Source organism: Serinus canaria, chromosome 4 (assembly GCF_022539315.1).
Source record: "Serinus canaria isolate serCan28SL12 chromosome 4, serCan2020, whole genome shotgun sequence".
Lineage (NCBI taxonomy): Eukaryota > Metazoa > Chordata > Aves > Passeriformes > Fringillidae > Serinus > Serinus canaria.
Window position 1 is genome coordinate 47,478,889 of NC_066317.1, and position 24,959 is coordinate 47,503,847.

Consider the following 24,959-nt stretch of genomic DNA (forward strand, 5'->3'; position numbering starts at 1 on the left):
CAGAACAGACTGGCAGCAGGAACATGAGGCAGATATGCAACATCAGAATGAGCAGTTGGTGATGGCTGCTAAAGTTACCCTGTTAAAAAGTATTCTGTGGAAGTGCATGAATGGAAATGCACTTCCAAACTGGAATGTATTCAGTGTGGAGAGCCCACAGCCCATGAGACCAATTGCTGACTAATTCTCTTGTGCTTGTGTTGGGGAAACCCACTAAAATTGGCAGAGGTATTTACAGTACAGGAGTTTCCTGGCCATAGACCTGGGCCTTCCTGGAGAACAGATGCCCTGAAACAATCATGCCAGGCTAGCCATCAAACCTCAACATTTACTAAGCTGAAAAACCTGAAGTCTCATCCTCAGTTATTTTATATGCAATTTATAAAGCTGTCAGGTGTTCTCACTGAATAATTTTAAGATCTACTGTGACATACAGGATCATAAAGCTCTGAGATACTACCATGATTATGAACATCTACCATATTAAATGTTTTCATAACTTTGTCTAGCAACAATAATTTTGCAACAAAGAGAAAGCAGAACTAAAAGAGAAAGCTGATTCATGGGACTTTCAAGAAATGTTTCTATTCTTCTGTTGTCACATAGAATACAGGACCGAATTCAGCCCCAGTGACTTTTCAGGGAAGTGCTGTGTGGAACAGTCTTGGGCAAGTCCACATTACAAAACCTTTATTTTCACTGAATTTGAAAACAGCACTGCTCAGTAATTTGAAGTTGGAACTTCATTCTGCTGTAATTTTGAGTGCATTACTCAAAAACACACATGATTGCTGATGACCCCATATAGGAAAAGAAAGAATTCATATATGTGATCAGTTTTCCAGACTACAAATCTATCTATAAGGAAACTAGAAAGATGTATTTTAGAGTTCATTATATGGCTGACAGTCAAAGATTAAAAAGCTCAAATGCTCAAACCAGAAGTATACAACAAATTGATTTTTATTGACTGTTTCGGATAAATGGATTAATTAAAAAAAATGCATATTACAAACTGGTGCAGTAGCATAAAGTTAGTTTGAACCCATGGAGGTGTGGTTTTTAGCCTGCACAGCTCCTGCAGCGCTGGAGCCCGTTCTCATTGCAAGCAGTGCACTTGAGGGCTTTGAAGGAGTCCGTAAAGCAGTTCCGGAACACGGACATCTTGCTCCCATGGCACGCTGAGCACGGCAGGAAACCAAAGCCCCCGCAAGAGAGGCACTCCTGAGGATGCTGGACTCTCTGCTCAAAGAATGAAACAAAGACAAACCTGTTACCTTATCAGCCACCATAAGGTCCAGGACAATGAGGACTCCAGGACAGCTGAAAATGCACATCCTGGTTCCCATTCTGGGCAAGGCCCACCACCCCATCCCATGGCAAACCACCAGGGAAGAGCAGCAGGTCTGCTTTTTCCTTTGGCCAGATCCACATGCAATGTCAGAGAGGCTCACTGCAGGTTCATTGGTCACTTAATACCTCCGTAGCCTGCATTTACCCCTGCCAAACAGCAAGCTAAAGGATAGCTTGCTGCATTACTTGGATGTTGTTTAGGTCTAGATTAAATCTAGGAGGTATTGAGATGATTGAATCCAAACTCCAGGCAGCTTATGCTGATGTTATGTTTTCTGTGCTGTACATTGAGATATATATTTTATTACTTTCAGCATTTGCATGCTCATGCTGAACATATCATACCTATTACAGTTAAAGCTGATGATATCAAAAAGCCATTCATAGCTTCTGACAAGTGGTACTCAAGGAAATAAGTGGTCTACTCAAATTTATGGGTGCAGAATGCTGAAGCTTTAAGAGTGAAGAAGAAAGATCAATGTCCTACAGTTATACCCTGAGAAAATTGCTTCAAGGAAGGTTTAAGGCCTCTCAATTGTCTCAGTTCCCAAGTAAAACAATACATTTACTCTTTTTTTTATTAGATTAAAGACAACGGTGCACAGAAGAAGAGATTTCAAAGACTCTTTTAAGTTCCACTTGCTGAAAATTTGGCTAGTTTATTCAACAATTTCCCTAAAGTTCAAATCAGAGAAAGGAAAGGTTTGCCACTTTGGGTACTTACCACCATCTGTTTCAGCACTGAACTGCTGAGTACGGACTTTGCAGGTTTGCTCACAAAGAAAGAACAAAAATCCATACAATTCCTGCTACTGTCAGTCTGAAGGATTATGTACCACTACAAATTAGTGACAAATTATTACCAGAGTACAGTAAAATGCCCACAGAAAATGTAGCACCTGGAGCACCACTGAGAAAAATGAAAATATTTCTGCAAATCCATTAATAATAGCATTCACCTATTGAAAACTCAGATGAACATGCAAACAAGGCATTTTTTCTCTTTTTTCTGTAGCTCAGAAACTTGCTGTACTTCTTCACAAGGCAAACAGCTCCTATTACTATCAGCTCTTCCAGGGACAACAATTGGAAATATTCACTGTAAAATTAACATTCTTTTTATCTCAGGCGTGCTCCCATCTTTTCTAATTTTTGGTGATTGTTTACTTTATTGAACATTATTGCCAATAATCTCAAAATTTTAAGATAATAATATTTTTATCTTTACATTCCGTATTGCTTGTTGGGCTTGTAAATATTCAGGTACATTTGGATGTAGTGAAGAGAACTAACAAAAGTTACAGAAACAAAGCAAAATTGCTTTAGCTCAGTTTCTGGAGCAATGGCCATTTCCTCCTTGAGCAGATGGCACTTTGTGGAACCACTTTTGGCATCTCCAGCAATGAAGAAAAAAGACTGCTCCTTGCAATTGCAGTAAACTGATTTTTGAGGAAAAAAAAATAAAAGAGAAAGAAAAAACCCCAAACCAACTGAACACACCCAAAAAACCACCAAAAGGCAGTGAGGCAGTGTTTGTATTCAGTGAGAAGTTATCAGTTGCCTGTAGTCTGACATTGTTTGTCCTAGATATGCACTTTTTTGACCCAAGATTAGGACACACATTTGGCTTGGTAATTACATTTTAGGGTCTCCACCCCAAAACAGGGTGTAAAAAAAAGTAAAACAAAAAAAGCATTTGGGTTCATGAGTTTATAGCAGAAGAAAAGGAAATGGCAAAAAAGAAAATCTACTCGATTACAAATAGTAAAGGTATATTCCCTATATTTATTTTCAGAAATACAATTACCTCAATTTTGGTTAAGAGATCCTGCAGTTCCCCAGATTCATTCATTAGTAAAATTTTCTCAGCACCCTATTAGGAAAAGATGAAAAATATGTCAGGTATTTTACCATGCAAAAACCAGAGATGATTAGAAGATTTGGACTGGAACCTTTAAATAGGCTGAGGACAAATTTGATTCACATTAATTATATTGCAATTAGGTCAACCTTAGTAAAGCTAGAAGGAGAGGAGAATCTAATCACAGGTCTGATAGCAGTGCCTAAAGTTCCTTGGCAATGTGACATCTCACATTGCCTTTTCTATAAAAGGTGACACGGCTTGGAAATTCTGACTCTCTTCCCCTTATTTTACAGGGTATGTTTCCTGACAGAATAAAAAATATTTCCAGTTATTATGTCAAAAAAGTACAATTTTGTAAATATACAACACATCAGAGAATGCAGCAAAATGAGAAGAGGAGATTGTATTTCAAATATTCTGGCAGCTGAGCATTGAATGAAGACATAATGTGCCTAATGTATAACAAAAGGAGAAAAAGACTAATGAAAATACTCTTAAACATTAAAGTCAGATACAACAGTATGTAATAACTTAGTCTGACTGCATTAGGCCTCTTAGGGTTCTGTGTCCTGAGCCAAAACTCTACTGAAGTGTTGTGGATTTTTTTCCTCCAGAAAGTAAATGCTAAAATTTCTGCAGACAAAATTCAAGTGTTAGGGAGGATATGGAACTCTTGTTCCCTTCTCTTCTAATTAGAGCACCACATTTGAACATCTATACTTCACTTAGGGAACAAATTTCATTGAATAGTAAATACTGTGAAATACTTGCAGACACTTTTAACCAGAAACCAACAAAATATGAGGAAACTGAGGCACAGACACACAAGCCTTACTTGCTGCCGGGGCAATTGGCCACATCCTCACCCATGGTGAATTCATGTCTTGTGCTGCCCCAGTTTGCTGGTCCCTGAATTTCCAAATTGTTAAATTTTGTCTTTGAGTTTGCTGCCAGCCTTAGCTAGAAGGTGTGGTGGGGCACTGGCCCAGGGCTGAGGGGCACTGGGATGCTGGCCCAGGGCTGAGGGGCACTGGGATGCTGGCACACATCTCAGATGTGCCATTAGCTTGAGCTGCCCGTGGTCAGCCCCAGCTCCTCATCAGCACCTCCCCGGGTTCCTGGGAGGTACAGGAAAAGCTGCTGGTGAGCACAGGGAATATATGTGTGACTCTGATGTACCTCTAAGTGCCCAGCCATTCACAGAACTTTGCTGGGGACTACTGAGCTACAAGTGTGTAGCCCAAAAGACAACTAAAGGCAACAAAACCTATCAAAGCTCTTTTTATGACACCCTACTAAGGCTATTTTCCCTATAGAAAGTCTTTTTGCTTAGGTGAATAAGCAGCAGCACATTTGACCCTGTGTTTGATGATTTTAGTTAAAAAGAAAATGTTAATATTTTAGTGGATGTGGAAAGCCACATTTTCAGTGGACACTGCTCTTATGTGTTATTCTTTCAAAGAGAGATATTTTTAAAAAAGTATCACACAAGGTAATTAGTTGTAGTTAATTAGTCACAGAAGATGACAGGGGACTGATGAGCCAGCGTTATTGTGCTGACTCTTGTACTGAAATCCATTACAGATAACGGGCACAGAGTGCACCAGCTCCTGCATGTGCATGGGGCTGTCTGTGTCCCCAGCAGAGCAGGTTTTAGCAGTCTGTTGGCCCCTTTCATGCTTGACCTCCCATCTTTGCTTTCACACAGAGGAGCAGGCAATGGGAGCAATTGGCACAACGTGGCCAAGGCAGCCCATGGAGTATTAGCTTGGGGTTTGAATACACTGCAGCAGCTTAGGACAAAGCTTGTGCTGCTCATCTGAAAGAGAGATATTAAGGATTTGCAGCTTTATTGATGATGGGATTGCAGCACTCCAAATTCCTTAAGCTGGACAAGCCTCAATTTGCCCCCTTTAGGAAAAACTCTCTTCTCTGTTGCCACAGGGAAAAGCATTCCTGTGACTTCTGCCCATGTTTCTGTGTATAATGCTAATTGGCTTTTACAACCCAGTAATTAAAAGTCTGACAGGTTACCCATTATAGCTTTATATTTTAAAGGATTTATATTTCTGATGACATTCAGTGAGTCAGCTGTGTTCCTTGCAGAGTAGAAAGCCATGGTTTTTAAATTAAAGCCCAAACATCAGAATGGCTATCAATGTTTTTAAATGCCACTCTGTCTTCTCTGACTAATGGCTACCCCAAGTGAAATATAAGTAAAAGCCTGTAGAGGTTAACCTTCCCTCTGGATCTTTGGGTCTTAACACACAGAATCCATAATTAATAGAGTAATTAACACAGATGTTAAGTCCAATAAGTGCTTTCTGACCAAAAGTGATGCCTTTCTTTTTCTTCCTAGGTTGTTCTCAGTCCACAATTGCTCAGAAAAGTATGTGAAGCCTTAAATCATTTGTCCCTCCAGAGAGTAACTCAGGGAGCATGAGGGACAATGGGCACAATCTTCAGCAATAGAAGTGAGTAGAAGTAGAAAAGTGAGTTCTCAGGTTTTTTACCCATCTTTTTCAATTTCAAGGCAGAACCCTGTGAATCATTTACCTACTAATATTGCTGAATCTCTCTTTGTTGAATTTTGCTGGAGGAGCCCAGAGGTCGTAGCCAGATATTCCATTGGCAAGGAAATGCCACAGACTTGGCCAAATCACTCAGCATCTTTTCCAGGTCCTTTCAATTCATAAAATTATTTTCCCAATTTTTCCTTGAGGACATCCAGAAATTAACATCATATTTCAAACATTAAATTTCCATTAACTGTACAGCTAGGACAAGGTCCACTAAATTTTCTACTGCCCCAACTCTGTGTGGTCAATAAACCTGTCTGTTGCTACCTGTCTTGGTTATAAACCATTACCACCTCCAAGATGTAACTCCTCATCAAGGAATAAACACAGATATATGGCTCTGCATTTGGCTTTACTAGAATACCTGCAGTTTTTGGGAAGCAGCCTCTCTTCCACATCATTCCTTATATACTGAGAAAAATTAGCCAGGCCCCGCACCATCCCTCTTGTGGACACATTTGCAGTGCAGATAAATTGCATGCCCAGTTTCCTATTTTGCTAAGCACATCAGCAAGGCCTCTTGTTAAGGCAGCAAGAATGCACTGACACACTTCACCATCACTGGCCCACATTGCTCACTGGGATGCTGCAAGGAGCTGGGCAGTGTGTGTCCTCTCTTTGCTGCAGCTCACGCTCCCTTCTGCCCACACCTCTCACTGCCAGGGACCCCCTGGATACAGGGACACAGAGGGTACAAATACCTGCCTGGAAATCTGCCCATAAACTGAGAAAATTGACACTGCAGTATAGCAGCAGCACCAGAAAGTGCAGATTTGCTATGCAAAGAACGGGAAAGGTTGATGTGTAAAAAGCAATTGAACCCTATTTTTCCTGACATGTTAAACTGCAAAATGGAGGAAACAAGTGGGAAAAGGCTAGGTGACTAAATGCAATAACTAAATAATAGTTTTACTGTCACAGAGCCATTCACATCCTCCCATCAAGTGAATACCAGAAGAATGTATTTAACAAAACACAGAGAACAATTAAATACATACAGCCACTGGAAACAGCTAAAAGGAAACTGTTGATTCCTATTTCACAAAAAAAAAATTATACACATATATTTGCTAAAAGTCAGTTACAAAAATCCTCATTATTCTTTGGAAATGATCATAACCAATGTGTCAAATAAAATAATTTTACTATAAATCTCATACTGCTTTGGATTCATTCTAGCTGGGAAAACAAAACAGGAGGTATTTTCTTCAGAAAAAAACAGTCTTAAATTCACATGTCTGAAAAAAATCAAGGAGGTATGTATGGCAAGTGAACACTGGAATTCAAACATACATTTCAAGTGTAAAAAAAAAATACTTGTATTTTTAATGTTAAAAAACTCACTATGCTGTGAGTTAACATATTTATAAAGAATTACTTATTTGCCTGTTTTATTTGCATCCCTTTTCCAGGAGTATGGGTCTTTGCATAACATAAACCTTTAACTATTCCAAATGCATTTATAAGAGTAAATAAATCCTATAAGAGCAAATAAATTCCTTTTTTTCTGTGTGGCTTTCTGTTTGCTGGAAGCAATTTTTTATTCTGCATTCTGTATCCCAGCAGATGGCATAATTCCATTTCAGATGGAGACAACTTCAGGTGAAAAGAAGGGATTAGATCAGCCAGTAAAGAGCATGCAGGAGACAGAAACAGCAATTTCCTGACAGAATGATATTTAGACAGTGTGTGTCAAGAAATACAATGGTTCAATCCTGAAAAAAAAAAGAAGATTAAAAGCCCTGCTGTACTGCAGCATGCAGTACTTTCCTTGACAGGGGCTAAATATGATTTTTTTTATTGCTTCTGCCCAAGTCATGGATTAGTTTCATTGTCCCTGTGCAGGCAATGATAAATTCCACAGCACTGTGAATATTTATCCCCACAGCCTGCAATGCTCAACCAACTTTGTGCATGCTTCTGAATAGCTTGGGTAAAATACACTCTATCAGATGGACATATGCTGGGTTTTGGTGCTTTTGTTACTTGTATCTCATTAAGAATATTCTTTCAGCTTTCAAAACGGTTCATATTTTATTTCAGGGTTGAGGTTTTTTCTTGTTATGACTCACTGAAAGCTGCATAGCTCAATATAGATTCTCCTTTGTAGTGCTCCATGCAATCTCCTTCAGGGAGGGATTTCTCAGGAAACAAATATTCAAAATTAAAAAAAAAAAAAAAGAAGAGAGAGAGAGAAAAAAAGGAAAATAATGCATGATTTATTTACTGACACATCAGCTTTGGGATTTCTGTTTTCATTTGCATATCAGAAGTTAATTGTTATAAAAAGCATTATAGAAATATCCACTTTACCAGAGACCAAATTCTGTAATTAGTTATCAATTGCATTTGAATGAAACACAAGCCTGGCACAGGTTCCAGCCAACATACAGCCTTGGGGTCATGATGCACTGTCTCTGAAGGTGAATGGACAGAGCTGGGCTGGGGTGGGGAATACATCATTGCCAGACCTTCTCAACACACACCCCTCCTTATTCCTCTAAAGGAATGAATTCCAGATTCTCTTGTGAAGACACATAAGACAGAGAAATAACTGCCATAAAATGGTGTGACTGGCCAGATTTACCAAACAGAACAGGGCACACAGGTCCCTTGAGCCTGCCCAGGTGACAGGGCTGTCCTGGGGCTCTCCTTCCCCAGCCCAGCAGCCGCAGGCGCTCCGCTCACAGCCACAGAGCCCTGCCCATGTTGCTGCCCTGCTCACACTGAATTGGCTTTCTCATCATGCTAAAGCACACCTCCTCCCAGCTAGAGCACCCCAGAGTGCTGCTGCAGCCAGCAGCACTGCCTCCCATGATGGCAATTAGCTGAGAGCATGGGGGGCACAGACCTTGTGCAGGAGGAGGGGTGAGGCAGACGCTGCCATGAGCTCTCTGTGAGCAGAGGAGCTGTCTCACGCATTGTTCCCTGCCTGCAAAGCTGCTTTCCCATAAATAATGTCACTCCTACATGGAATAACTCTAATTAACTCATTAAACTAAAGTTTTTTTCCAGCTAACTACAGTGTACATCAAGCTAAGGAAAAAATAAAAAGGAAAATAAGCAGGAAAACACACCCTATATCTGGGGGTTTTCCTGGTTTTTAGCATCCCAATGCTTTTAGTTTTCTTGTGCTAAACAATTTAAGTGTAGTTTCCTTGCTGCAATAAATGTGTCTAGATCAGACCACTAAATAACTACATTTTTCTTTACCTATAGAAGGTAGATTTGTCACTTCCAGAGTAAGCTATCTTCCTAATTCACTTGTCTTCTTTTCCATACCTCTCTAAGGAATCTCATACAGTACTTAGAGAGTTTTAATGGGATTTTTTTGGGTTTTACACTGTCACTCCTCTTTTAGAAAAGAAGTTTCTCACAGTCTTTGAAAACAAACAAACAAAAAATCCCCCACCTGGCAGTGACTTAAAGGGCCATCCATCATCCCAAAATGACCATATCCAGGCATTTCCTCCAGTTAAGCAAATAATTTATTTAACCAGTTTCAGTATCTTATCTCGAATTCTTTTGACAAATTGGTCATATGTGGACTGAGATTTTCTTGGAGACAATCATAACTGACTACTTACACTTTTAACAAAATAATTACATGAACAAATCTTCATCTGAATCCTCTTGAATTTTAAACTGCTCTTGAATGTAGCACTTTTACTCATGGCTGGCTGGAGAAATCTCCAAATGAGAGTTTTGATAAAAGCATATTGTACAGTGAATTTAAAATCAGTGTCTGCTAATGTTCTGCACACAGCTGGTTTTACAGCTGCTCTAGTGCTCTGGCAAGGCCTTTGACTGCAAATGCATTTGTTATAATGCTCAGGGAAGCCTAACTCATGCAGAACACATGGAAATCTTGGAAGGGATGGGGAGAAAGAGGAGAAAGTGTTCATACAGCCCCAATATTTATTATCCCTGATTGTTGGTTACACTGCATTTTGTTACTTAAATGCTTTGTGAAAATGAAAGCTGTAAGTGATGCAAACACAGTAACCTCACTGTGTTTAAATATAGTTTGCCTTCACAAATCACAGCCTCACAGTTGGTGCTAATTGCTAGCTTTTCACCACTCAAGACAAGTACCTTTCTGAGTTTTCAAGCTGTTTTCTTTGTGCCACTTTCCAGAATATTTTTATTTTGATTTTTTTTTCTGTTTATGAGAAATACATTTCAAATACACAGGTTCAATGAAAAGGTGATTTCAAATGTCAGTAGGCCTCTAGACCTAGGACAGTAGTGTAAAATTGGGATTTTCCATTTGGAGTTTATGTTTTACAGTAGGGCAGTGTTGGGCTCTTCTTCTCTCTCTTCTACAGCCAGGCTTTTTAAAAAGTAAGTATTTATCAATTTTGTATCTAAAATATGTTCAGTTGGTTACAGATCCTGATACAGACTGCATCATCTAAAATTCAATGTATATTTAAAGTCTGACACTCCAAAGTGTTAGTCTCTTATTCAACACAGATATTAATAAATGACAGGTTTATGCTATGTGTATCCATCTTCCTGGGTCAATCATACATACAGGTTCTCATAAGGGGAAAAAAATCAGTTTCTCTAGATTTTCATGGTTTCAACTGCAAAATAAGATATTTTTTTAAGAAGCAGATGATATCTTAGATGCATTCTTGCCTCTTACTCCCTGGTTATCTTTTGCACCTTCACATCAAACTTATCAGTGAGGATCTGTGCAGTGCATACTACAAAAGGATTTCTGCCTTAGCTTGTTACCATCACTGCAGCATCATAGTCAATTTTCCAAAAATCCTGCTTCTCATTCACCAACATTTTCATCTGCTCCTCCTGACTGTAAAATAAAATATAGGTTCATGCTTTACTTACCCCAAGATAATGGCCATCAATGAACACAACAGGGAGTGAGGGAACCTCACAGACACTTCTGCATCTTTCATCTAGTTCTTTTCCATAATCACTGTTCAGAGCAATGTTTTTTTCTTCAAACTTAACTCTGTGATTTTGAAATATCTTTCTAACCAGTTCACATCTTTCAAAAGTGGTTCTCACCACACGAAGACTGGTAGTATAAATTACTATGCGGCCAAACTCTGGGACTGTTGAGACCTGGAAAAAAAATAATTCCCATCACATTAAGCAAAGGTTTAATATCTTCCAAGTATTGATTAATTTCATTTAAAATATTATTAAGGAAAAAAAAAGCAGCATCTTAAAAACACAATTCAACTTTCAACTTTTATTCAAATATGAAGTCAGAACAGGAAGCAGGAAGTTCTTGAAAACAGCAATTTAAGGCAATTTAAGTTCTTAAAGTAAGGCGCAACTTGACTTTTTTGGAAAGTCTTAGAGATGATTAGTCAACATATATTTTCAAGAAACAGATATATTTTAGATCCTGATGGACTTCCAAATGGGAACAAATTGACCCTGTTCTGCTGATGTCTGATTCTGTTAATGCAGTCACTTGTGTTTGCACAGAGTTTGACAGGACCCAGACTAAGACTAAACTTACTAGCTTAGATGTCATTGCCAATCTGCTTCAAGACAAGAGCCTAAGCTAAGCCTCAGCACATCCATGACCAAAGATTAATTTAGAATACTTTATGTCTCCATGCTGAACTAGAGTATGACTGCAGAAGGTACAGATGTATCCCTATTTTTTAACGTAGTTCCTCAACAAATTACTCTAACATCCAAACTACCGTAAAAAAAATGTATTTTGTGTGTATTCAATGTCCAATCAAAAACCTGCTGCAGTTGGCTGGAAAAAAGGTTCACACTACAATTCAGACTTTACTTTTTACCCCACTTTTAAATATGTAAAAGTTTATGCTGTTTCTTTCCTTTCTAGGATGACAACAATTAGATAGTGTAAATACTATAGGGATTAATTTCCTCAAGAGAGTGTGATAGATTTTCAAGAAGCCTAAGAATCATTCTTCTAAATAAAGATAATATGTTCAAATATATAACTAAAATCCCATCTTTTTAAAAGGGTGGTAATGCATTTCCAAGCTTTCCAAATTATCCTTTGTGTTCAGCAAATTATATTTAATTATTTCATCAGTATTGCAGGAGTCAAAACACAAGTTAGAAAACAAAAAGCAAGGATACCTCTACTATACTGTAGCACTGTATGGAAAATGAACCTGGATGGGTGAATAGATAATTTTTTACCTAACTCATGAATAAACTATAAAAACATAGCTGTTAAATTGGGCAGATGTCATTGCAGATTTTGTAATATAGCCAGTCATTATTTAACTTACTGCTTGAATATAAAAAAAAAATCCATGAAAAAGTATATTCTGCTTAGAGAGCTGTTTACAAGGTTCTTCATATAGTAAAGAGTTCTCAGGAAAAATATTTGCATTTCACGGATCACTTACAGAACACTGGAGGTGTAATTGCCAACATATGTAGCCACGGCTTTCATCTCCCATTCAGGAAAGGAACCATGCTGTGATAGGTCAATATTTTTTCTCTTAGAATGGATGTCAGAAATTCAGTTTTAAGAATAAGTTTTATAAAAATGGGCTACTTTTCTGCAGCCTGTTTTTAGGTTGAAAATCTGTTGCACTGCTACTGCAGTATGACTCCCCTCCAGAATATCATTCACACATTCCAAGCGAGAGAATGAGCTCCTTCTCTCCGTAAAAGACAAGTACTCCACATAAATACTGCAAAATATTTTAGTAACAACACATGGGTTGCTTGAAGGAAGAGGAGTTTGTTGTTTTCATAAGTAACCAAAACAAGTTCTTAAAATATTACTTAAATAGAAAACTCCACGTATTCCTCATTTCTTCCTCTTTGGAGTGGCAATACATTTTGAAGTGCAAAGCTATTCAACAGGAGGGAAGCTCTTGTTCCTCCATAGCTCTAATCTCTAATGTTGCTTGTTCCCAGACACCAGAGGCTGGCAGCATGGGTACAGACAGTCATTATCTGCTGAAGCATCAGGACTGTGGTGTCCCTGCAGCATACAAATAAGCAGCTGAAGAGATGGAAAAATGGAAAGTTGTAAAGTGATCTGGAAAGATATCAAGTGGAAGGGGTGTACAAAGAGTCACTTTTATGTTTATTCCTTTCTTTTTTCCTAAAGTGGCAGTGAAGAAATACCATTTTTTGTCCTGCAAAGAAGTATCAAGAACACTGATTAAACAATTCTTCAGGGAAATTTTCATGGAACGCTTGTTTTCTATGCTACAAATGTAAACAACTTGTCCCTGCAAGGACTCTTGCCATGGAAAGGTATCCTTCTTGCCACCTGGCTGAAAGCAACATTGGTAATGAACAACAAGGGGGTTATAATCTATATTAATTCTTATTTTTCTAAGCAATATAGAGGCTGAAAACTGTCATATTTAATTACCAGAATACACTCTTGAAGTAAGCCAGTAAACACTGTGCTTTTCCTTCCTAGGTTGGAACTGCGGCAAAACCATAATAAATAACAAGCAATGTAAACAAATGAAAAGACACTTTCGAAAATGAACTTTTACAATATTGCTTTGCAAATTTGAAATTCAAATCACTTCATGTAACTCACAAATGCACATAAAACTCTGGGTGAAATTAAACAGAAGGCTATTCTCTGGATAATGGGCATGACAAAACTTTAATAAAGCTGTGGAAGTTGGATGGATTAATATATCAAAAGATTTGGAAGAACTTATATTAACCTCTTATTTGCACTTCTTGCAGGTGGAATTCTCATTGAAGCAAGAAGCTTATGATCCCTAAGCTTTCTATATATTTTTCATATATTTGTAGCTTTTTAAATAGCTAGTGCATGGCTGTAGCTCCAGTACTTTTCCTACCCTTCTCCCCTAGATATTAGAACAATAAGCTAACCTTGTAATACATTCCTGAAATAGTGCTTAGTCTTATTGTCAGAAAGATGGCCTACAAGGAGAACATATTTCTTTCCAACCAAAATCTGAGACATCATAACAAGAAATGGGGCAAAGAAGTCCTTGGACCCAAGCCAAGGGGTTGACCAGGGCTGGGTTACTGGGGCAACTGAATCTCCTATTGGGCATATCCATTAGATATCCTAATTAATCCATTAGATATCCTAATTAATCAACCTTGTAAAAATTGTAGAAATCCATCCAGGTGTGCCTATCATCCCTGGGACACCTGGAAGCTTCCAAATCAAGGTCTGCTTTTTACTTTACTATTCTAATGCTGTTGTAAGGCTTTTTTCTCTTTTGATTTTAAGCAACACTTATGGATACCATTTGACCTAAGGTGGCAACTACTGTGTCTTCTTCTGGAAAACCCTGTGCACACGGGCCAGGGTTGTGCTTCAGTGACAGTGTCTGTATGGAAAGATTGCCAAGGAAGAAATTTAAGTTTTCAGGAGGAAATAACGTTGCTTTAGTAGTAATCCTCTACATCATTTACAGCTCTTAGTTTAGCAGCCCAATGTTACCATCTCCCCAAGAGTCTAAGGGCAAATTCTGCTTTACTGCCTCAGCCTGAAGAGCTTGCATTTTCCTTGGGAGAATTAAGTAGCCAGCAACAGCAGCAGCATGACCTGCATCACTTCACAGCAGAGCTGCCACTTCCAGCCCAAGAAACAGCTGCCCTTTTCTTCTGTCTAGAGAGAAAAAGTAATTGCTTCAACAGTTCAATCCTGTTCATGATTGAACATGAAAAAACCACAATGTTACTTACTCTGTTCCTGACTCAGTCTTTTCCAGACTCTTTATCATGTCATTTAGGGCTTTTGTAAATCATAGAATCATAGCATCATTGAATGGTCTGGGTTGTAAGGGACCTTAAGGATCACTTACTTCCAACAGCTCTGCCAGCAGCAGGGACACCTCCCACTAGACCAGTTTGTTCAAAGCCCTGTCATGATGTACTGCTGGGGGAAATCTATCCCTCTGCCATCCACTGGCATCCATCTGACATGGCTAGCTAAATAGAATCCTTAACTGAGGGATGTCATCCATGAGGCTAAACTTTTGAGCTCATTTTCAAGTAGCACCACAACAGAAAGGAAGAAATTGCTGATTAAAAAGAGAAGGCTTAATACAGCAAGCAGATGAGGAACAAAATGAAGGGATTCTGGGACTGAAAAAGGGCTGAAAATACAGAACTAAAACCAAAACCTAAAATGTCAGGACTGAGAGAGCAAGAGTAGTAAAACTAAATGTAGAAATAAAAATAAGACTAAAAAAAAAAAACCAAAACCAGGCACTAAAACAAAACAAAGTAAATTATAAAACAGAGAGAAGTTCACTGAAATCCTGAACCTTTTAAAAAAGAAATCTCAGTAGTCAATGTAACTGTACAACAAATACATTACAGAATATGTGAATCTCCAAGTTGTTTAAAAATTTTGCTGTCTTTAAAAAAAATGGTTTGTATTACTAGAGCTTCAGAAATATGAAATATTTGAGAATCATACTCCTAAAACTTGTCTTTGAGAATTTTCCTTTTTCCTATAACAGTTGCCTCAACAATAATAACAGACTTCTCAGTAGCTCTGAAAAAACAGTACAATAGTCAGGTGTTTCCATGGTGCTTCTGAAAGCCAAATAAATACCATTATTCTCATTAATATTTTTGGGTTCAGACTTTCCCCACTATATCTCATCCCTGATTTTTGGGTCCAGCTGCAGCTGGAGCAGCAGCAGAATTATCCATGTTTTTCTGTTGGTCTCATAGTTACCTTGGCCCTGACCTGTCCCACCAGTCTGAGCAGATATTTCTATTTGGGAGGGGAATTTATAAAATTAACAATTGAATAACGATACCAAATTAATTCTTCAGCGTATTTGCCATGAACCACTCTCCAAACACTATAGATTTTATGTAATATATTTTACAACATTTTTGTCTGTTTGGTGACTTTGAGTGGCTTTTTATCTTTGGACCAAAACCCTTCAGATGAACATTTTTGCAGCACTACTAATAGCTCTTAGTGGTCCAAGCCAATGCTTTTTTGCTTGTAGTGTAAGAACCACTGTATCCCTTGGGGCATAAAGTGGTTGCTCCTAAAACTGTGGTGAAATTTGTTTCTTCAAAACCTTTGTATATGACCATTTCTGTAAACAACTAAACAGACAAACCCATCAGTAAGAGGAATACTGTACTCATGATGTTAGCCTCATTTTTATTTGGTTGCAAATGAAAACGATGAAAGCAACACTACCAAAGTATTCATTTCATTTTTTTTAATCCTCTATCTAGAAAGAAAATATAAACATGTGCTTTAACCCCATCGGTTGAAAAAAACAGCTACATACATAGATCATTAATTTCAATGGAAGCATCACCCACAAATTTACATTTGATTCTTTTAAAGAACAAAATAATAAATTTTAAAAAATTAACTGTTATAGTACCTTGTATTCAGTACAAGCTGAAATGCTTTATCACATATGACATTTTTAAAGGTTTTTACTATGTTCAGGTGTAACACTCAACATGTTATTTATGCAGTACTGAATTGCTTGTGTGACCTAAATCAAGGGCTGATATACCCTTCTCTGTCTCACAATATCATCTTTCAACATCTCAGAGAGTTCTGCTGAATTATGCACCCCTTGGCTCTGTAATTAGATACTATCAGACTGGCAGAAGTATCTGCTTCCCTAAGTGGGCTGAGGCAAGAATCTAGAGCACATTACAAACCTTGTGCCAGGGATGCTTCAGTGAGTAAATGAAACACTCCTCATCCAACAAAAATGTTGAGCAGAAGAAAACTAGTTATACATAAATATACATGCATGCCTATTTTGTGTGTATGCTTGCATATCTAAAAATGTTTGCATTAAGCTGCTTACTTCATAATTGGCATTACATCATTTATAGCTCGAATTTGTATCAATAACAGAGTGGCAAGAAGAATTGTGATTTAACAATAAACTGATCACAATCTGGTTTGAATTTTCTGGTTTTATTTTACACTCAGAAAAATGAAGGGAAGAAAATAACTGAGTTTCTTGTTGAAGAAGTTCTGCAGGAAAAATAACACCAAAATTTAAGCATTTAGCTTCTGCGATATTTAAAAGCTTTTACGAGCTTCTGCAGTTTTAAAGTCTTCTAAAATATATACTAAAAGTAGTTAGTGGTTAGTAGTTATTCTGAAAGATAAATTGAAAGTCTACAGCTGACTAAAATGTTTCAATTTTTTTCTACATGATAATCCTTGGGAACATACATGTTTTCAACAATGTACAGCATTTTATGAAAAACATACTTTTCATCAAGTAGCTGTTTATATTAAAATATGCAACATTTGAATGAGATGGCTGAAGATTTAAGGTCTATATTCAAGCAAAAACCACAATATTTGCCATCACAACCACAGAACAATGCTAATGGTGTTGTGAACCAGTCCATTCTGTTTGTTGGTTGCCTGATTCAAATTAAAATTTTAATGCCATTTTTCAGGAAAAATTGATTTGCTGGTCAGAAGGCCTCTTCCAACACACTCAGTTCATCTACCAAAATAAAAAGTTTTTCTTGGATAAGATCTGTTTACACATACTGAAGCTGATGCAAGCAGTCCCCAACCAAGGTGTGAATTCTTCATATGAAACCACATTCCCTTCCACTGCACTGCTTGCAGTCCAACCCTTCATGGGCTCTCACACAGCAAAGCAGAGTGCACATGTAAATTTGGATCAACACTGTCTCTTAAGCACTTCATGCATTAAGACTGCAGTCCTGTTTGCATTGCCTTCAAGGACCCAGCACTACATCAATATTTGGTAAAATTCAGAACTTTATTAAATTCAGCATATTACAAAAGCTCGATAGAATGAAGTCTGATTTCTGCAACACAGCACTCAAACACTCAAGTGAAAGCATGTGCTGGCCTTCTCTTAAAATAAACCTGTACTTTCCCTAATGCAGTTTTGGCAGCTAAAGGGACTATGAACTGTAGGACTTGCCACCTTTGACCCCTCAGGGCAGTGGAATGATATCACCAGTAGCCATCCCCATGACTGGCTGGGAAGGACCATGGAGAACAATTTAAAAGTGAGGCCATCAAGAGCTGCACTCCTAAACAAGGTAGCTAGAGAGTCTGGGACATTCCCAAACAGATACTAGCTTGCTTTCTCCAAAAAAAGGGGCCAGGTCACTGCTTTTCTCAGCTTTTAAAATAGCACAGATTCTTGTGTGGCCTTGTGGGCTGTGTGCTTTACTCACCTCACACACAAACAGCAGCCCCAGGAACACCTCAGTTTCCAAAAGCTGTGAGGAGCCCAGGCTCCTCCACCTGTTGTAACACAGGACATGAAACATCTCTTCTGTTCCTGTCTGCATTTCATAGGGCTAGATAACTCTGAGGAGCTGGGCAGAGTTACAGGGAAGGGCTGTGATCCAGCAACAATTGGAATTCTTTGGTCTTCTAACTCCTGGGCTATGCTTGTCCCCCTAATCTACAAACACAACATATTCTGCTGATTGTAAAACAGCACAGTTTTACCTCCTGAAGGCTGACAGCCTCACATTTGTTCAACTGTAGTGTAAAATAGATACAGAATGCAATTATACCTCAGATATTGGTATAGCATGTTTATATATGTTTGTAATTCATTTGTACTTTTCAGACTGTACATCAATGATGGGGATATCAGAGGAAGATATTTATACTAAAATAAGAAAAACCCAAAGGAAGTTTTTCCATCCTCTGACATCATGTGTATGTGTGTCATTACCCTTTCTGTTCCTCAAATAATACAATATAACATCATGTCTCCTTTCCTGCCACTGCAGGCTTTTCCACATATCTTCACCACAGCAGTGCTTTTCAAGGGCTATCAAAGTGTTTTCACTTCAAAGCAGAAAAAATGCTTATAATACCACAGCAAAGGAGTACAGGGCACAACCTGGCCTCTCCCTGCTCTTTGTAGTGCTCCAGCTATGGGCAGGCTCAGAAGGCACAAAGGCTACAGCTGAGCTGTCCCTCAGTGTCCTTACTGCTGCTCATGCAGCTCACACAGCAGGTTACAGCCTGCCCCCAGGTGACCCCAGCTCTGATAAGAGGGCAGGTTATCTCCCCAGGGCTCAGGGGCTCTGCCCTGCAGCCTCTGGAGTCACACCGTGCGATACACGTCTAGCTCTGACTCCAGTAAAAGCAGCTCCTGCTCAACAGGGCACAGCAATGCTGCCAAGGCAGACAGGGCAAAAGTTATTTCAAATTAATGAAAAATAAGTTCAAATTATATGAAAGATCACTATCTCTCCATGTCTGATCAGATTTTGTTTATCAAGTGCTGAAAGTTCTATCAGTATTTCCTTATTAATATATTTATGCCATTTAGCATATGATAGGACAAAATGAAATATTTGAAAATCAGAAACAAATCTTTGATGAACTCTAACATAGTCTACACTTCTCCTGGGAAGAAATACTGTAATATAATGCTTGTTTCTCTTTTGCTTGCTCAGTTCTTATTTCTCTCTCACCTCATATTTACCAATCTGACATCTCCAAAAAATTCTTCTCAAATGAAAAAAAAAGAGAGGGCCTCTGGGAAGACCTTTGGAAATGTTCCTCTGGCTGCTAAGAGAAGAGAAGCATTTCTTTGCTCTGCAAGGACACTCCTTACAAAGATTGAAGGGGAAGAGGTGGGAGCTACTGAAGATAGCTTTGTTCCCAGCAGTTTACATGAGACACTAGAAGCCAAAACAAGGAGGGTCCAACAACCTCCTTTCCCATTGTGCAGTTCTTTGAAGCATTCCTGCATTCAGCAGAGGGCAGACAAGATGCACCTAGACTGTCCTGTGACATTTGTATGAAGCCCCTTCAGGTAGAGATTCCTGGGTAGGGAACAGGATAAGAGAAGTAATAGCTGAGCTGTTACCATTATTTGAATACCCCTTAATTGTTGCAGAAAGCTGCTTGATTCAATTTACTAGTGTCCTCTTCCCCTCCCATTAGCCTTAAATAGGCACCAAGCAAAACACAGTTCTGCAGAGCCCAAAGCAAATATCAACACAATATTAGAGCCAGCCACGTGGTCCAGCAGGTAATCTTTCTGCCTGTAAAAAATGGACTGCCAATAACCTTGAAATTACCACTACCAAGGAAAATCACAGAATCATAAAATGGTTTGGGTTGGAAGTAGATCTCAAAGTCTTCCCCCATATTATGGGCAGGGACACCTTCCACTAAACCAGGTCACTCAAAGCCCCACCCAGCCTGGCCTTGAACATTTTCAGGGATGGGGCAGCCACAACATTTTTGGGCAACCTGTTCACCACTGCCAAAATAAGAATTTCTTCCTAATATCTAATCTAGACCTACTCTCCTTCTGTTAGAAGTTATTCCCTGTAATTCTATCACTACATATTTATGACTTCTTTCATATCAGAAGAATTCTACACAAAATTCAGCACAGTACAATTTCCTTAACAGCATTAACACAAGAAAATTATTTCAGAAAATTTTAATCAACCATCACAATCACCATACAAAAATAATATGCAATTATTTTCTGAGGACAGAGAGGTTCAGTTCCTTGCCATTTACAGCAGGAACCTCCTAGTGCAACATTAAGGCAGAAAATATCTGTCAAGTTTCAGCAAGGCATATGATAACATTCCCTTTCATTTTCAATGGTTGCTGTGGGATCTCACACCAAAACAGACAACTGAAACCTCATATACAACCTTACAGCCTCATTACAATCTCTCCCACAAAATATGTCTCTGTAGCCAAATATTTCCTGGAATAAGTAGCACTTCAAATCAGGAATTGGGTGTTGTCCCATTGCTTTGGTTCCTTTGAGTTTATCAGTCATTGTAAGCCATGGAAAGAATTACTCTAGGATGATTATTTTAGATCTATTTGTTTGGCTAACAATACACTTGCATTTCAAGGCTTTTAACCAGTTCTAACTGGTAACCAAGATTCAGCCTTGTAAAAGTAAATGTGACAGAGAGAATGCTCTGTCTTTCACAAGGCATTCACTAAATAAAGTGAGTGAAACAGCAGTATTCCCTAGAATACACTAGGCAAAGGGGATGTATTTGCCATTAAGAAGGTTGACAGGAGGCATACTTCATAAAATTGGTTTCTATCTCTTGGAGCACAGTTCTTTGAGTACACATTAGTGACTATTTACCTGGATAAAGTTCCATGGGAGGTAATGGATGCATTTTACCAAATACAGTGGTTTCCTGTCAGGTGAGCAAAATGGGCTCAGAACACCAAGGGAAGTACACTTGCTTTTTCTGACATTGATCTTCATTTTCACTGAGAGCTTGAGTGTTTCTCAGCCTTCAGTGAGAGGGCCATGGAACATTCTGGCCTTGTTTTTTCATCTCTTAGTTTAGTAACTGTATTTTGTCATCTCTGAAACAAACTCGTTGGGAAAGTAGAGAGTAAAGTTAGTTGCTGCTCTGATGCTGTTGATCAAACAGCCTGTTCTTATATTATCCTCTTCTTCCCTCATCAGCTCATTTAGAAGTAACAAGATTTGCTATACAAGAGACAAGGTGCTGGGATTACTTTATTATAAATACAATATTTTCAAAATGGGTCCTTTGAGACAGGAAACAACACTAGACCATAAAACCTTTTATTTCCCTCAGTTTTCCAGTGGGAAAATGCTGCTCTTTCTGAAAAGTGCTTTTTGTTTTTCATGGCTGTTTTACAGTATATTTAATATGAACATGCCTAATATCTACCTTGACCTATATAAAACATGGCATTGCCCAGAGAAGTTGTGAATATGGGACTCTGGGCAACCTCGTCCAGCAAGTGGCATCCCTGCCCATGGCAAGGGAGTTGGAACTAGATAATCTCCAAGGTCACTTCCAATGCAAACCATTCTATGATTCTGTGATTCCACACTGTGCAAACTCCAGTCAGCACCTGTCCTGAAAATGAACTTTCTCTGGCATTGGCTTATGCCATATTCCCCTCTGTGCCTACTCTGTATTGCAAGGCTGATTGTAGTGTGCTGTAACCTGGCATCCAACCAGGGAAACATTTGTTTTCCTCAGGTGCAGTACTAGGAGATTTATAAGCTAGTGTTCCTGATGTTTGATTATCTGCTGTGTTTGATAAATGGCTTTCAGCTGAACAATCTGAGTGGTAATATAAACATTTTTTCTTTGTTTGATGTAATCATTGGATCAGGAAATTGAAACCCATGCTTCTGCACAATTGTGTAACTGAGTTACAGGATATATTAGCCCTCTCATTTGCTTCTTGGGTCTTTGCATAAAATAAATGCTGATTGGAAGTGCTTCTTAAATTTTATTACCACCTCTTAAGAACTAGACCGTGGTGGGTCAGGTACAGATAAAGAGTGAAATTCAGGAAAATTAAATGGCAAAAACAGCACAAATTTTGCAAATCTTCAAATTACCTTATGGTCAGAACTGAGTTTCTGATGAAAATTACAATAAGGTTAGTTCTTTTGGCTAAAAAAAGTTACAAAGATACTTTACCATAAGATGCAGTTAAAATATAGGTATTTTAAAGCTGTCATCAAAAGAATGAACAAAAGGACTAAACTCAGTGTGGTTCACCAGCAAGCGTGGTTGAAGTACAGTGTTAAAATAACCTCCTACATACTCCCATCCATCTGTCTTTGCCAAAACTTCTGAATTCAAGTTGTAATTGAAAACCCATGTTTCCCTCATCCCTTTCTCTTTCTTTACTTCAAAGGTCTGAGCAGATTGCAGAGTAAGCTTCCCTTTCCCCCCAGAAAGCCTGATTGCTCCTCATCTCTCTTCCAGGTCAAAGTGATTAATTTTTAAATAAGTTTTTAAATGAACATCCAGTTTTGCCAGGCCTCCAGGAGTGATTTCATTTCCTCTGACACTGCCAAAATGTGGAACCCCTTTTTTCTACTGCCTGTCACTTTTGGCTTCATTCTCTTAAGACAGAGTACTTCACTGCCACACTTGAGGTTTCTGACAGCTATTAAGGAACTGATCTAAGTGAGGCCCTTACCTTTCCATGAGATTTACAGAAGGTCAAAATTATAAACCTGCGCTCAGCTGGGCTGTGGGGGTGGCTGGGAGCTGATTTCCATGGTGCCAGCTCAGAAGTATTTGGCACCTCCTTGTTATATTTCAGTAGAGCTGAGCATGTAATGAATCAACCAAAACGGGACAGAAGCCCACCAGAGGTCTCACACCACTAAGCAGAAAGATGTCCCCAGATGGAACCTGGGGCATTTGTGGTGAGCAGAGTTTTCTGGTTTATGCAGAACTACACTCACTGAAACTGTCACAAATATCTTGTCCTTCTGTATGAAGATCATCACCGTGCATTGCCATGGAGCATGTTCAGTGCCATCATTTCAGATGAACTCTGCCCTTCTGGCACGTTCTATTAGTTGCAGTTTATGTCTGAAATGTGTTGAATTCAAAGGATTGCTTCCTTCTCTGGTAGGTTTGTTGAGGAATTCTCTGCATCCAAGTGAAGGGAGGGGAGGACCTTTGCTTCCACCAGCAATAACCTATTGTGTTTTACCCATAAAACCCCAATATCCACTCATCATCATTTTCTAGCTCATCTCCTGTACTGCTTGATGTAAGTTAATTCCTTTAAAAACCATCAGATACAAAATTTACAAAAGTTGTGAAGTACTTGATTATGTGTAAATAATTTGCAATCAGATTCACACTTAGTCCAAAGAAACCTGCTATGAAGCATTGCATATCAGTGGTCAAACTGAAAGTTCCCTCTTCAGCAAGAAGAATATTATTTTTGGCAGATATGGCTGATGTTGTGAGAGGATTGCACAAAACATTATTATGTTGCTGAACGAAACCTGTGAGCATTTGGAGATACTTTAATTTAGGACTAAATTTTGGCTTGAATTGTCATGACATATTAGACTTCTTTTGGCTATAGCAACATATCTGATCTATGTGAAACTAAGGGGATCCAGCTTTTAAATTATCCCAGGGAGGGTTTATGACTTTGTTACATCAATGAGAAAAGACAAGGAAAGAGCTGAATTTCCACTTTGACTATTTTCAGCTGTTTATCTGGAGACAGTTTACTGAGGACTTTGCTCACAGAACAGCAGCACAGCAGTTTAAGCAATGTGCCTCAGACACGAGTAAGATACAGGCATTTTAAAATGCTGGAAATTGGGAAGTCAAACTAAATGTGAAAGTAAAAACCATTCACAGTTTATCATTCCTATATGTTTTCTGTGTCTACAAACAGACAACACAGAGAACAGGCAAACTGGAAGGTCATTGTTATTTCAATGTACCTTGCAAACAGAAACTAATTAATGTAAAAGAGGGGAAAAAAGTCTACAGCATGTCACCTAAGGAAATGCTGTTATCAGTAAATTAAAAATGTATGGCTTGAGCTGCATCACATCTGCCTACCTGAAGCAGTGCCTGTAAATAGTGTGGAGGACCAGACAACTGAAACAATGGATCCCAGATGGCTCATGAGAAGAATGTTAGTATTAATTACACAATTCTAGAAAAACTGCAGTCCCAGAAATCTGAGACTAAGTCTCTGCTCTTAGAAGATTTGTCCTAGATTACATCATTTAATTTCCTACTATTTAACAGTTATGAGTTACCACTTGGTGATCGCAGTTATATGTAGGAGTATGAAAATAATTATTATTCAGCAGCTGATCAGTGTTTATTTCACTTCTATCTTTTATCACTGGCAACAGGAATAAATACAGAGTGAAATGAAAATTGAACTTTGATAATATTGAACTTTTTCTCTAGCTTAAAAAACATCATTCAATTTTTGCCTTTTTTTTTTTTTCTCTGGGTGGGCCTTTCTGTTTTCTGGTTCTACTCAATATTAGAGGGGTTGGAAACAGGAGGGAGCATGTAGGTCCATTTGAAATTGTTCTGTTTAGCATTTAGTCTTTGGTCACTTGACCAAAAAAGACTTTTTAACACCTCTAGACTTGCTTATATTTGGATGTATGTATGAAATATTTGAATAAATGACTAGTTATTTTTGTGACATAGTTATTTTCCATACTGTCAGTTGACATTTTAAGTTACTTTGGGGATTTCTCTCTAATATGAGTAAAATTTTTCAAATATGTTTACTTCTCTTGGGAGGGAATGTTTAATCCTACTACATACTCAGACTTTGGTGGTAATTCTGCTGTTTACTTATGTACCATTTCCCATGATGACACCCTGAATTGTCAAAAAAATAAACACAATACATTTGCCTAAAACAG

General features: G+C 38.4%; 1 protein-coding gene across 1 annotated transcript in view; it reads right to left on the minus strand.

Moving 5' to 3' along the window:
• Positions 1-1,062: 1,062 nt before the first annotated feature.
• GRXCR1 (glutaredoxin and cysteine rich domain containing 1) overlaps positions 1,063-24,959 on the minus strand; it is a 38,353-nt gene continuing 14,456 nt past the window's right edge. The window contains exons 2-4 of the mRNA XM_009100273.1: positions 10,651-10,872; positions 3,161-3,226; positions 1,063-1,242 (exon numbers count right to left, since the gene is read on the minus strand). Coding sequence (XP_009098521.1) covers positions 1,063-1,242; positions 3,161-3,226; positions 10,651-10,872 — 468 coding nt within the window. The remainder of the gene's footprint in view (positions 1,243-3,160; positions 3,227-10,650; positions 10,873-24,959) is intronic.